General features: G+C 39.9%; 1 protein-coding gene across 1 annotated transcript in view; it reads right to left on the minus strand.

Annotated features, from left to right (window-relative positions):
• The window catches only part of SI (sucrase-isomaltase), a 1019699-nt gene that overhangs the window by 549241 nt on the left and 454694 nt on the right, over nucleotides 1-15764 (minus strand). The window contains exons 33-34 of the mRNA XM_069618482.1: nucleotides 12796-12858; nucleotides 2777-2896 (exon numbers count right to left, since the gene is read on the minus strand). Coding sequence (XP_069474583.1) covers nucleotides 2777-2896; nucleotides 12796-12858 — 183 coding nt within the window. The remainder of the gene's footprint in view (nucleotides 1-2776; nucleotides 2897-12795; nucleotides 12859-15764) is intronic.

Genomic DNA, 15764 nt, shown 5'->3' on the forward strand with positions numbered 1-15764 from the left:
TTATATGCACTTACTCTGCCTGTGCAGACTCGTATCATTTCAGAATTTCAAGGGCTCTGATCGACTGTTGTTTTTCCCCTTTTTCCCCCGCCTTGAGCGCTTTGAAACACTTGCTTTGTCTATAGGTGCTATACAAATAAACATTACCAAACATTACCATACCATACCATCTCCTGTGAATGACAACAGAGAGCAGTCTGAATTTAACTGACAAGGTTTTTCCATGGCATTTTCTAACATACATTTTGGACCCTACGGAAACTTAAAAAAATGGAGAGTTAAATAAAAAAAAAAAAAGAAGAATACAACACCCCATACTCACAGTATGAAAATAGCATTTGCATAAATGTAGGGAAATACTGAATGGACATAGACATTACTTTGGCACACTGAGTTCAAGACAATTATTAATAACTAAAACTACCATTAGAAGAGGTCTGCCACTGTTAAAATATTATTTTACCCTTAATATTTGGCAGAGCATTGTGGAAGTCAATACAATGATTTTGCTGTTAGTGGTTTCACTGAGATTACAGTCAAGTGCCCATCATTTCTCAGCTGAGATTACAAATGTTGATGACGTGTTCTACCTTTCTATATTATGTTTTTAACAATGTTTACATGTTTAAATAAGTTACAACATGTACTAAAAATAGTGACACCAAATGTAACACCAAGCTCAATAAAACGTAAACAATAATCACCTTAAAATGTTCATACATTAACTTCATCATAACATATATTTTTACATATCTTTATAAACGGTTCACGCAAAAACATATGTTATAACAAAAGTAATTTCCTAGATAGATAGATAGATAGATAGATAGATAGATAGATAGATAGATAGTTTGTGCAAGTTCTGTCAATTACAGGACATCCATAGAGACACTTCCTAGGCACAACACGCTGCACACACAGCATGACTCTCAACAGAGTGGCACAACCAGTGTTCCCCACTGAGAGGACTCCCTGAGAGTGTGGCAGATTGCAACAACCCTGATTCACCTCTCAATCCTGCAAACAGCAGTTGGCTCTAGAGTCCTTTTCCGGCCAAAGTCCCCTTTTTCATGAGGCTACTAACAGTGCATCCCCCATTAGTATAGTGGGAGACCTAGTCATTGTTGGATTCACAACCTGTCAGAAAGATCCAGACACTAATGCTCATCAGTACCCCAGCAGGAGCTACATGAGAGTGCCTCTCCAGAGCATGATTCAAACAGCCATAAGAACTCACCCAGAAAGTAGATCAGAGTGGAGCAGTGGAAAGAAGAACCCTCAGCGGATGATGAAGCACAGTACAATGAGGAATACAACCAAGTGGTGGTGAAAAATGCAGAGAATAAATATACAAACGGGCAGTTTGCAAGCAGCCCAGCTAGATACACATATGTTAGAGCAGATGTGGTCAACACATGTAAACACAATGGTGCTTTCTGGTTTATAATTTCATTGTTTTAAAGTAATTTATAGGCTTCTAAAAATGTACGTACAATAATATATATATATTATTTACATTTCTTTCCATGTTGTAATGATGTTCTTGTAACGTTAAAGCATTTTCTTCTCCAACTTAATTGCAGCATTTGTTTTACTTTTTTAAATCTTATATTGTTTAAAGGTGTATAAAAATAATCAACAATATAATTCAAATAAAGCTGCATTTATTCATCTACAGCAGACATAAAAATAAGACTCTGTCCATCAAGTGTGTTTGTTTGTACTTGACAATGACTAAACAGATGTTTAATTAGGATTGAAACTCAAAATGTTTCTATTTGTTGTGATGTTCTGCAGTGTTCACCCCGTTGAATAAAAGCTACAATTGGCTTCAATTGTACATTAATTCTTAGTTTTCTGAGATACTCTGAACAATTCACCCCTCCTTTAAAAGCTTTATCACTTTGAATCAGCTTAAACGCCTGTTGATGTTTGAGGTGGTTAAACTACCTTTTATTCATGAGCAGCAAAGTATTCACATGATAACCAACAAGCATATGTATATGTACAAAATGGAGATTTCAATGTTTTTGAATCATTTTGGCTTCTGCACCAAATCAGTTTGAATTATTCAAACTGACTTAAACCACATTGTTTGAATAGATTTGAATTAGATCAAGCTTTTTGGCCCATCCCTAGTAAAGTTATCAGCAAACGTTGTATTACTAAGAAAATCCTCTCCACATGGGAGTTCACTATTTGTTTCAGAATGGCATGCCTCCATACTACTAATGTTCGTATTAGATGCTTAATACTATTGTTTAGCGGATATCAGTGAAGTTATTTATAGACATGCAAATCCAGCATGGAACTTTTCAGAACATCATGATCCAGAAGTATAAACTAGGTTCTTTATTTAAATATAACCTGAAATGTTTGGAACATACAAAATTTAAGACACCGTTGATTATTTGTTTCACACTTGGGAATGTAGCCCAATCTTTTCTTCAATTGTTATGTTTGTGATTTGTATTGCCAACTACAAGCATCTACACTTGATGACTTAGCATTGATTATTCCATCATCACATTTACAATTTCAAAACTGTTTTCTCATAATTTCATTGCACTTTACCTTTAGATGTGCAGTTACACATGACTTGCTTGTTTTTACATTTAGTTATGCTCAAAGAGCGATATTTCAATTCATGTAAAGAGTAATTTTCCTGTTTTATTTTTCAGAAAAAATGCCAATCGGGCAATGTAATGAGACATATCCAAAGGTACGGTGATTTTGTAATGAGTCAACAAAGGAAATTCTGATCACATTTACTTACAATCCATAGCCCATCAAAACGTATATTTTGTTTATGATAGTAGTCATCTATTTCAGTTTGCCACCATTGGATCGTTTTTTCTTTGAAGAAATCGGGAAATGCTGCATACGAACGATATAACTGTGAAAGATGAGATACTTATGAATTAATGAAAATCCTTGAAACATGCATGTTAAAAGCCACACATGTTTACAATAATTTATGAGCCAACTTGTTGATGACTTACTCAAAGACTTACTCAAAGATTGCCTAGTATGTAAAAAAAATGCATTTTCCTACACATGACTTTGATTTTTACAAATGATGCATGCTATGTATCACTGGAAACTAGGTGAGAACATTTCCATTGATGAACATCAAGAACATGTGTTAATGTGTACGATACACCAATGTAATCTATCATAGGTATCGATGGTCTTCTTTGTGGTTCTTAGTTCCTGCGCTTGAAAGAGTTCTAACAATGCTGTATGGTCTGCTTCAATGATAAGTCGAAACAGTACACACAGTGGGTGTCTTTTTGGGAGTAGTTAATAGTTTGAATTGTTACTTGGATGTTGCTGCTTTGCATTCAATGATGAGCCATTTGTCAACCATGTGATTTAAGCAATCATACTTGAGGAATCGTTTGTAGTGGTGTGTGTGTGTGTGTGTGTGTGTGTGTCTTAGAGAGTGAGTGTGTGTTTATTTGTGTGTGTCTGTCTGCCTTTCTCTTTCTCTTTTCAGACACTGTTTTTAGCATGCTACATGCTCAAATGGTTTATATGAAATATAATTGCTGTTTAATGTGCAGAAAGAAAGAACGAAAACATGCTATGCATTGAAGAAATGTTACCATTGTGAAATATATTTATCAGAAATTATAACAAATAATATGCAAATATAATTATTGACATCAATATTTGTGATATAGAAGTATTGTCAACAACAATATATGCCAGCTGCACTGAATATGTGCTGCTAAATGGCAAGATTGTCAATGTTCCACACTACTTGCACCACACAGTGGGCATTACTTACCAACAATTTTTCAATGGGAATGCGCAATTGTATAATGCTTTTGTAAATCAGGCCCAATACGTATTAATTCTTCATTCCAAGGGTTAACATTTTGGGGCAAACATGTTTTCAACAGCCCCCCGACCCCGCCTTTCCGACATCGTGTTGTTCTAGTCTTGAAAATGATCTACCACTCTTCTTTACATTCAATAAGTGAACCCCAAAAGGAACTGTCACAGCTCTTCTTTTTACCCATGCCGCCTCCACAACTTGTATCAAGTGGAAGGTTTCATAAAGTTGTTCAGTCATCTCTAGCTTGCAGAATGTGTTATCTTTCCTTAGTATTACTTTTTCTCTTCTGTAACAAAGAAGGCAGATGCTGCATTATTTGAGATGTTTCGTTTGATTACTGAGAGCAACAACCTGATTGTCTCATTGTGTCTATTAGAACCCACCTATTTTTAATTATTGTGCAGTTGATGTGGCATGTTACTCTTCATTAACATGATGTAGGGTCTGATTAATAAACACATTTTACAATAATGCAATCCCATTGAAAAACACGTTGTAAATAAGGCCTATAGTGTTACATTTTTTTGGATCAGCAATTATTTATCGACTGCTATATGGCATGGTTGTCTTACATAACTTTGCATTTAAAGATTCATGAATCAAGTAACATAATCCCACTATGCATTCCTCGTAGTCATCTTTTTTATTTTTTTATTTTCTATTGTGTTTACACATTTTATTGTATCAATACGGCAGGAAGAATACATAGTGAACCAAAAATACAAATAAAAGAAGGCTGTTCAGAAATAATACAACGCGAGTAGCGAACTGGCTACAACCCAGACCAATTCCTGTCTATCCAACAAAAGGCGTCCATGTCAATTAGATAGAACACAGTTACTGGAACCTCAAACCCAATTCTGCATATATTCAATACACAAGGGAGGCAGAAGTGGGGAAGATAGAGGAAGGAGGACAGAGAAGAAAATGAGAGAGAACACGGAGAGCTAAGGAGGAAGGAAAAAAGAAAAAGAGAGAGCAGAGACAGAAAGACAAGTTCAAGCAGAGTCTAAGAACAATGCATCAGTGATGGAGTAATATACTATGTGTTGTGCCTATCAATGTCAGATATATATACATCATAAAGAAGTTAGGCTGTCTGAGCAATATACCTCGACAAAATAAAAATAAAAACATTATTGAGATTAACGGAATTCATGAAATTAAAGAATTACCCAAATCAACACAATATAACGAAATCGAACCAACATATCCACCCCTACGTACTCACTGGGAGCAACACCATGAAGGACTCTCTATGTCCACTACCAGTATAGTTGTCCCAAGGCAGGGGCTCCCAGATCAACATTTGGCCCAGTGGGCTAGGCCCCAGATAAACATTGTACTCAAAACAGGCGAAGAAACAGAAGGAGTCATTCAGTTACAAATACATACTGCAACCTCATGCTACAGAGCACAACTTGCACATGTCACACTAACCTAATATCAATTCCTGTTTCATATCAGTAGTGCTTTCCCTCAGTTCCGGGAATTCAGGTATTCTAACAGAGGCCAGCGATTGGATCTTGTCATCAGGCATCCTACCTTCCTAAGTATGCAAGATTCAACAGGATGCACATAGGCCACCAAATTCCACCATGCCACTGCAGATATGCAGTAACAAGCTTTCCAGTTTCATGTGATTACTCTAATGGCTATTGTTATTAGCGTGTCCAGCGGCTTGCCTTGCCTTTCATTGCCATCAAATGGAAGGTACACACTTCCAGCCACTATGGCAGCAGAAGAGAAGCGGCAGCAAACGTGACAGATCCACTGGATCCAATGCCTCACTGATTTCCAGAAGGGTAAAGAGAATATACATGTGGACTACTTATGATTCCGGATCCTACCTCCTCCTTGCAAGACCAACAAAGAAGGCGTCCAGGAGGACCACCTGCTCTTGCAAAACGAGACAGTATAAATGAAGCTCTATAATAGAGCATATGCCGTGTCTGAGTGATTGACACTGCCATGGATGTGCTCCTGATTTTATTCCATATCATTGACCATAAAGAATGGGAAAAATCCGTATTGCAGTCAACATTCCAAGCCAATTCAATCTTCCTGTTTGAGTTCAGTGATACCCTTGCCGAGAGGGCCTTATAAATACCTGAGGCTGATTGAGGGGCTTTTCTGTGGGTATGGCTGTGTAAGCTTCAGCACTTTTGATTTGAAAACACACTGTAACATCTGTACATACCTTAAAATGGTCCCATCTGAAAGGCCATATTTCTTCTGTAAAAGGGGCATACCAGAGATAGACCACACCTGATGCCATTATAATATTCCCCGACCCGCCCAATTAGGTCAAAACAAGGTGTTGCGGGCTACCGTGAAGTCCTTATTATGCCAAATAGGGTTCGGCTGGTGAGGCTTAATTGCCTTTCAGGTTGCAGTCGCCCAAGTTCTCAGAGCTTTGCAGGTAAATGAGACTGGTTCGAGCTCCCAAACTACAGGTTTGGCTAAGAGCTGTGGACAGTCGCAAGTTGTATACAGGGATGTCATTGCTGCTTCAAATCATGGCAGACTGCGTGCAAGGTTAGGTCTGCCTCAGAGTACCATCCCACTCCCAGATTAATCACAAAGGCATAGAAGCATCTTTTAAAGTTCAGGAAGTCCACCCCTCCACACGAGGAATGCAGTTGTAGCCTGTTCTGGGTTTGCTCTCCCTCCACAGAAATCTTCAGAATATCTCTGAAAAACAGGGTTGGTCACTCCATGGGGAGCATCATCAAACTGTACAAGACCACTGGAGATACACACATCTTAATTGTTTCTAATTGTCCCCACCAAGAGAGTAGGATCGGGGAACACTTATTCAGTGGGCACTCAATCTTAGCCTTAATTATATCACAGTTCAGCTTTAATACAGGGTTCACAATTGCCAGGAGCTGGGAGCTATTTAGCTCCTGGTTATAGCCAAAAGGAGTCTGGTTAGCTTAATACCAATAGCTACAAGGACCTACTTTTGACTCCTTGGGCAAGTGGTGCCATATAAACGTAGGTATGTGAATTGTAACTACTAGGTATGTTTGGGAATATATAGAAAGAAAGATAAAGAACACACTTAAGGGACATTTAGAGCATATTGGATAACATGACATGGACAAAATGTTAGAGTGTGCATCTGTGCAAAGTTATATTTGCTGTGCACTCTGTATTAGCTCCTGGTTCCCCAGAGGTAGCTCCTGCCTAACTGGTTATGCCAGATACCCATGAGCTGCGTTTTGCTGCTGGTCAACAAATCCCAATTTTGATCCCTGTAACATATTCTTATGTCCAGAAAACTTGATCCCCAGATATTGAATACCCTCTTGCTGCCATTTGAGCCCAAATGTGTGCTCTATAGCAGTATTTGAGTATTTCTTAAGGGGCATGTCTTCTGTTTTATCCACGTTAATCATATACCCCGATATCGCAGAGTAACATGAGACTTCTTCTAAATAGGGCATGATGGAAGTTTGCGGGTCCTCAAGGTAAGCTTAGATATCATTCGTATTGGCTGATTTTTTAATAGCAAAACCATGGAACCCCACTACCTTGATCAGATGTTATTGCATATGAGTGGAAAGGGGGCAGCCTTGTTTTGTGCCTCTTGTCAAGTTGAAATAACGGGAAAAGATTCCATTTACAAATACTGTAGCTCTGGGACGTAAATATATAATACTTGGTCAGCTGGGATGTGGCCAAATCTGTGCCACTGAAGCACCATCTCCAGCAATGACCATCCCACCCTGTCAAATGAATTTTCAGGATCTAATGTAACAGCCACCCAGGGCCTGTCTGAGCGTTTAGCTAAATCTAAGATCTAACAGAACGGTGGGTGTTAGCAATTGACAATCTGCCTTTAATGAAGCTGGTTTGGTCCGTATGTATTAGTTTAGGTAGCACAGGTTTGAGTCTCATTGCTAACATCTGGGCATAAATCCTCACCTTTACGTTAATTAATGAAGTATGTCTATTGTTTCACGCCACCCGTGGACGCTTCCCAGGTTTAGTAATTAACTGAATCATGGCGTGGTAGAAGGTTCCAACAGGAGCCACCTCAGAGGAACAACATTCAAACAGGGTTTAGAATTTTGGGGCAAACAGATCAACAATGAGTAAATTAAATGTACAGGGAATTTGTCGAAGCCAGGGTCCTTGCCCTTCTTCAACTTGGTTAACGCCAACTTAATTTCAGCTATTGGTATTCTCCACTCTAAGGATAAAAACTCTTTTTGCTGAATGTGGGTCCACTCGTCGTGCTGAGAATTGTCTAGATATGCATCGATCTGGGAATATGATGGGTTCAGTTCAGATGTTTATAGGGTCTCATAAATGTTTTCAAACTCCCCTGCAATGTGCTCATCCCTGAGTAACAGAGGTCTCTCAGCCTCCAAAGTGTATTGTTTTGATTACTAGCTCAGAGATAAGATGCCAGCAATGAACCTGCTTTATTTTCCCCTATCACAATCGTCCTGATAAGCCCTCACGTCCTCACCTGCAGAATCCATAGAAGTCTCTGGAGAAGTCCCCTGTTTCTTCTTTTCCTCCTCCTTCATTAATTTGGCAGTCCATCTGCTGGTGAAGAGCTAGGGTTGCCCCCATTGGAGGCTACTGCTCTTGGTTAGGGAAAAATAACCCAAGCAACATGGACCTCCTGGGAGATAGCCCCAGCAGGGAAAAAGCCTTCACAGCACAAAAAATCCAGGATGCTGTATTGTCCTTCTGGCAGGTTAATAACAGCTGGCGTCCCAAACGGTGGTTGGCAGAAGATTACTGGGGCTGGTAGGTAATAAACCCAGTTCCGGATTGAATGAAAACACTGTGTGTAAGCAGCAAGGGACATGGGAAGGGGTATAGAGAGGAGGCTGGACAGGATGGGGAAACAAAGAGGGAAGCATCCATAATGGAAGCAAGAATAGGGCAAGATGACAAGTGGCAAGGAAACAAGGAACCAGCGTCCTGCTTTCAGCCTGAAGTAGAAGGGTTGCAACGCAGCCAGATGTTGTTCCATCGCAGCAATAAACCAAAGATGGCCAACTTGGGAACAACTAGACTGCTAGTTGTTGTTATGTCCTGAACATGAGGGAACAAATCCCGACGCTAGCCGCCAGAGCCTCCATACACTCCAACGGAGTGGCATGACAGTATGACCCCTCCTCAAACTGGGGTTGCTGGGTTTCCAGGGGTGTCGATGATGAAAATTTTGAATCAAAAGGTGAGCATTGATATGATGAACAGGCTACCAAGACCTTTCCATATCAGACTATCCATTCCAATGGATCAGGTACTGTAGTGCACTCTGATAGTACCTGGAGTCGATAATGTGAGAGACTTGGTATTCTTCAGGACCAGGTTCCCTAATGTTACACTTTTTCTCCTTTCTTCGATGGAATCTATAAGGGAGGTAAGGTTTGAGCAGTGATGAATGTAAAATTGGATGCAACAGTCTCAGGTTCTTTGGTAACTGTAATTTGAAGGCCACCAGATCAACCTTGTATAGGATTCTAAAAGGTCTGATACACTGAGGGAACAACTTGGAAGGTCGAATCCACCTAGGGAGGTGCTTCATAGGGAGGTGCTTCATCGACAACCAAACCTATGTTAATTTTCCCACTCAGGACAGCTCCTTCATCCACAATCCGCACAGATCTTTTTCCTCTTTTTACTCCTTCCAAGGATTTTATAAGCATCCTTATGTGTTCTTTTCAGGTCTTTCAAAACAGAGTTAATGGAAGGCACTCAAGAAGGTGGAAGAATGAATGCAGGAAGATGCTTAGGATGAAATCTGTACATGTAAAACAAAGGATAATATCTGTGGCAGTATGGATGGTGTCATTGTACGAGAATTCAGCCATTGGTAATAGTGTATACCAGTTATCCTGTTCATTGTTAGTAAAACAACTGATGTACTGTTCTAGGGTGTGATTTAGTCTTTCTGTCTGCCTGTTGCTCTGTGGATGGTAACCGGACGATAAGGCACTGCGGATACCAAGATGATTGCAAAGTGCAGACCAGAACAACTAAGTGAATTAGGTGCCTCTGTCTGATACCACTGTATGTGGGAGTCCATGTAACCTGAAGGCATCACACATAAAAGCAGAGGCTTTTTGTGGAGCAGTGGGTACTCCAGAAAGAGGAGACAAGAGCAACATCTTACTGAAATAATCTATTGTCACCATAACGGCTGTACAACTACATGAGGGGGTAAGTCCACAAAGAAGTCGGTAGACATGTGTTGCCAAGGACCGAAGCGAGGTGGATCTTGTTATTAGAGGCTTAAAGGTCTTGCTGTGTAATATTTACTTTGTGCACAAGTGGAACAGGAAAGTACATAATCTCGCACATCTGTCTGGATGGATGGCCACCAGAATGTATGGGAAACCAAATCGAGTGTGGCTGCCACACCCTTGTGTCCAGCTGCCTTGAGGTCATGCCATCAGGACATTACCTTGTTCTGTAGCTCAGTAGTTGGGATAAACAGATGTTTGTCAACAAATAGAAGACTGCCTTCCCTTCTTAAGGAGGTTTGTGTGAGGCATTTCTAACATTCCAAAGGAAGGTGTTAACCTCATACATAAACCTCTTGCCTAACAATAGGGTTTCCGTGGAGGTACATTTTCCAGAGTAGTCATTCACGCTTCTTGAGAGGCTGCCCGCTAGGATTTTCTTGTTCCCTGGGAGATATTTGATGATAAAGTCAAACTGGGAAAAGTAATAAGCCCACGAGGCGTGTTGTTAATCATGGGATTCCGTCTGTTGGAGCATCCGGAGATTGCAGGGATCTGTGTGGATCTGAAAGGGTTGTGTGGCTCCTTGAAGAAGTTGACGCAACTCTACACAGGCCTGTTGGATGGCCAGGAGCTCCTTCTCCAGGGCGGAGTCGTTTATTGCACTGGAGGTAAGCGTATAGGAGTAGTAAACAAACAGATGCTCTTCCTTATCTGCCCCTACCTGTAGCATTACTGCTTTGATGGCACCGGCCGAAGCATCCGTCTCCACAATAAACAGTGCTGTTTGATCCAGTTGTTGAAGAATGGGAGAGGTACAGAAGGTGAATTTCAATTGCTGGAAAGCATTATTGGCTTCAGTATTCCATTCAAAGCGAATATTCTTCTTAAGGAGTGCAGTTATAGGCATGACGATTTCGGAGAAGTTTTTGATGAACTTCCAAAAGAAATTTACCAACCCCAGAAAGCACTGTATTTCCTTGACTGGCTGAAGTACCGGCCATTGCATGATGGCACGTGCCTTTTGTGGGTCCATTTGAATCCCTTCTTTCTAGAGAATAAACTCCAAGTAGGGACATGAAGAAGCCTCAATGACACACTTCTGTGGTTTGGCAACACGCTTATGAAGACACAGTCACCGCAGCACCGCTGCAACATGCTGATTGTGGGCTGACAGGGATGTGAAGAAATCCAGAATGTCATCCAAATAAACAATAATGGTGCAACTGAGGATGTCTGAGAACATCTTATCCATGAATCATTGGAAGATCGCTGGTGCGTTTACCAACCCAAACGGCATCACCTGGTATTTGTGTGGACATGGAATTGCAAATCCCAGGGGTCCATGAAGGGCAATGAGTCAGAGTTTTGCATGGTAAGTATACATGAATCAGTATATATGAGTGGGCAATCAATACAGTGTGATAATCATAGCAAGTAAGCGGATATACTGACATTGTTCATGAAGAGTATACATGAATAAATGTACATGAATGGGCAATTAGTATGGTGTAATAATCATTGCAAGTGAGCAGGTTTACTGACATTGTTCATGAGGAATAGTCTGGGAGATGAAGGCAAATATATACAATCCTAGTAGGATGAGGAGAAGGTGAGGTAGGTTAATTTGGCTGATCAGTCTGGTTGTTGTATGTGGAGCCAGTTTTTTTAACTTTTAAGTGAAATTGTGTGAATTAGGGTTCTTCTCTAATGTGGATTGGGAGCTTATTCCATTTCTTAGCCACGAGGACTGGGAAGCTGATGGATGAAAAGCTATAAATCACTACCTGCTCTTTGCTCTAGGGACTTAGTTTAGTTTAGTTTAGTTAGTGTATTTGTATAGCGCAGCCAAACCCTAGGGTAACTGTGCGCATAAAGTTGCTCTTAAGTTGCTCCTCAATGATATGGCCCAACAAGGATGAAACATGTTTGTGTTTGCTTGTGTTACTATGAAGAGGTGACACAGCCTCAAAGTCTGTGCTGGACTGCTCCCATTCCTGGCAAGAACTGAATTGATTGCACATGCCCGGTCCACTTGTGTAATATGGAAAATGTGGTTAAAGAAATGGAGTCAAATTAAGCAATTGCCAGTTGTTATTATTAAATTACATTGTTTCATCCATCACTTTTTGATAGTTTGTGGTATTGTCCTCTGCCCTCAGTATTTATCGGTCACATAATTTGCAATTATATTTTAACAATGAACCAGATAACTTGCAAACAAGGTATGATTGTTTTGTGTGTTTTCCTCTCAACACTTTACTTACATGAATTGACAGGTACAATTAAATAAAGCTCTATCGCAGCAAAATATACAAATCAATTGTATAACAGTGCCAATAGTATAACAGAGCTTGAAGATATGTGTTAGTTTGCCTAGTATTCATCTGATCATTAAACAGCAAACAAAAAATAACAAAGTGCACTGTATTACAATTACACATATATGCCTGGGACTGAAGAGCTAATCAATCTAAATAATTATTGCAAAACAAGAAAAAAAGTGTTCTTCTCAGAAAATGTGTTAACAAAACATATGCAATATATTGCTAAATAAGGATTCAATTCGAAGCGTAATCCTTAATGTGATGTAAACAGTCACTCAACAATATTACTGTTTACCAATCCTGTGGAAAAAATCCCAAATAATATTTTGAAATAGAATATTTCCAAGAACAACTTGTTCATGCATTATTGAAAAACATCACTCTACAAAACTATGAGAAGCTGCTATACCTCAACTTGCTGGTCCCATGATAGTGACTCATCCACTGTTACATTTGGGTAGTCTGGCCACACCTAAAGATTGAATGAATACAAACTGTTAGTTGCATTGGAAGAAGATTTTAGAATTAACTTTCAACATACAAAGGGGAAATGTCAACACAGTCTACGTTTGGATATAAATCAATGTGAAACTGTTGTCCTTTTTTTTAAATATTATATGCAAACATTCTTAGGGATCAGTGCCAAAAGAGTAGCAAACATATTTAATTCCAGTACCCTAATCGTACACCATGCAATCACCCCAGATTCCTCTCCCTTGTCCCAAAACCCCAAAAGTAATCCATGTCATTATCCCCACATCCCTCGTCCTCATCCCAATACCCCAATAGTAATCTGCTGCTTTGCCCCACCTCCCTCTTCTTCATCCCAGTAACCCTTTAGAAATCCACTACATTAACCCAGCGACCCTTCTTTGTCCCAGTACACCATTATACTCACCTCCCTTCTCCTCATCCATGTACCCAATTCACAATCTGTTACGTTGTCCCCACTTCCCAATCCTCATCCTAGTACTAAACCGGTAATCTGTTGCATTGCCCCACCTCACTCTTCCTTGTTACAGTAGCCCAATAGTAATCCATTGCATTAGACCCACAACCCTCGTCCTTGCCCCATTATCCCATGAGTAATCTGTTACATTATTACAACATCCCTCTTCTTCATACCAGTACTTGATTATCCCTTCCTCCCTCCTCGTCACCTCAGTACTCCATTACCCTGGCTCTCGCTTCCTTTTACCATTGCCCTACTAGTAATCAATTACATTACTGACATCTTTCTCTTCCTATTTGCAGTACCCCAATGAGGCAATTTGTTGAATTACTCCCATCTCTGACTTTCTCCTCCCAGTAAATGATTAGTAATCAGTTACAGTACTGCCACCTCCATCTTCCTCATCCCAGAATCCCATTAGTAATCTTTAACATTACCCCAGAACTCCCTCTTCTTTATACCAGCACCTCATTACCCCACCATAAATATAATAATATCTTTCAATGGAGCCAATTACATATTTTATATTTTCTGAAAACATTGACTGGTTTTACTATTGAGCAGATTGTGGAGTTGAGGACTCATTTTGTCAACTTGAAGAATGCCTTAGTATTTCAAGTTTAGTGGAAATTTGCAGTACAGACCAACACAACCGTGCTCACAAAAGTATTCATACAAAACATGACATTGTAGATTGCATTTACCATTGATAATTCAAATTACCCATGTAGCTAAATAACAGGTGTTCTATTATCTCAAATTAATGGCTGTTAAGTTCTCATTCTTAGGAAAATAGCACAAGCAGACAAAGTTCTATCCAGACTACAGTATCATGCTAAGATTGATGACATGTACACATACAAATACAAATTAAAATATCTCTGTAATTGCTGTGTGTGTGTGCAGATTATCAAATTGGCATTGGACTTCATGAACGCTCTGTCACTCAAGAGGTTACCCAAATGCTATAGGATCTTACAAACTTGTCATGATAGATGTTGAAAACAGAAGGGCAGAAACATGCAGGTGTAGCTTGAGAAAATAAAGCACGTAAGATATTAGTTGTCTGCTGAAATAAGTGCCACAACACTCTTCGCTGCAAAGTCAATTTAAACTTAACACATACAAGGCCTGATTTAAAAAAGTGGGTTTCAATCGGATTTTCCAACTGAAAAAACGCGTGTGTAAATCAGACCCATAGAAATACAGATAGGGAACTATCAACTATGGGGAAATATTCCACCAAGCGTTTCCAAGTGGCATCTGATGGACGAGAGTGATTTTTGTGCTGTCTATGATGTAACTGCAAATCCTGAGGTAGAGTAATTGACATAACTGAAAGTGACCCATCTATTGTTTGATGTTGTGCATGACTCACTTGTGTGACTTTTCCACAAGCTACACTGTGCCCGTGGACTAAGCATTCTAGGCAGTGGAGAGGGTAGCCATAATGGAACTACACAAAACTTAACACAAATACAACATTCTTTATCTCCACAGCAAACCAATCAGGAAACAAATCACATCATGGGGTGTATGACATTTTCTCTCCAGGTATTGATATCATGGCAGTTGATAATACATTTCGTCAGAGTAGGAGGAGACATCATTTGGAAAGGGAAATAGTTGCCAATGACTTCCTATGACAGTTGCATACTGCAACTAAGAACAGTCACACAGAAATGAAATATAACTGTCTGACGGGATTGCTGAACTGTTCGTGTTGCGGGATAGAAGAAGGAGTAACAAATAACCACGGCATGTGTAGTGTGGCAACTATCCAGCAATGACTTCTCTCACATTGCTGACAAGCTCTACCCATGATGACAAAGAAGAAACCCTGCAGTTAAACAGGATAGCATCTAGCATGGAAGGCCAAACACCCGTTCACAATTATACTAAGGGCCCGATTCTCATCTTGGCGCAGTGAGCGTGCTAAATAGCACAACTCACTGCGCCATTTCTTGACACCCAGGCACCACTGCTATTCTAAAGTCGCATCTTCGCAAATCACGACAGTGCTTTCGCTGTAATCCGCCTCTTTCTAAGGGAAACAGGCGGATTACAGCATCTGTGCAGCATTTTCGTTAAATAACGAGGGAATCGTTATTTAACGAAAATGCTGCCGATACACCAAAGTGAGCATCTTCAACATTGCAGGATGTTGAAGCTGCTTACTTTGGTGTATAGGAAAGTGTTCATATACACCTGTGTGGTGTTTATGAACCCTTTCATTTAAAGCGAGCAGTTTCAAAGTTGCATCCTCCAACGTTGAAGCTGCTGGCTTTGGTGTAAATGAAAGTGTTCATATACACCCGTGCGGTGTACATGAAAACTTTCATTTACACCAAAGCCAGCAGCTTCAACGTTGCAGAATGTAACATTGAAGCTGCTCCCATTTGTTTAAATAAAAGTGTTCATATACA

This window comes from Ambystoma mexicanum, chromosome 10, assembly GCF_040938575.1.
Source record: "Ambystoma mexicanum isolate Mex_15411 chromosome 10, UKY_AmexF1_1, whole genome shotgun sequence".
Lineage (NCBI taxonomy): Eukaryota > Metazoa > Chordata > Amphibia > Caudata > Ambystomatidae > Ambystoma > Ambystoma mexicanum.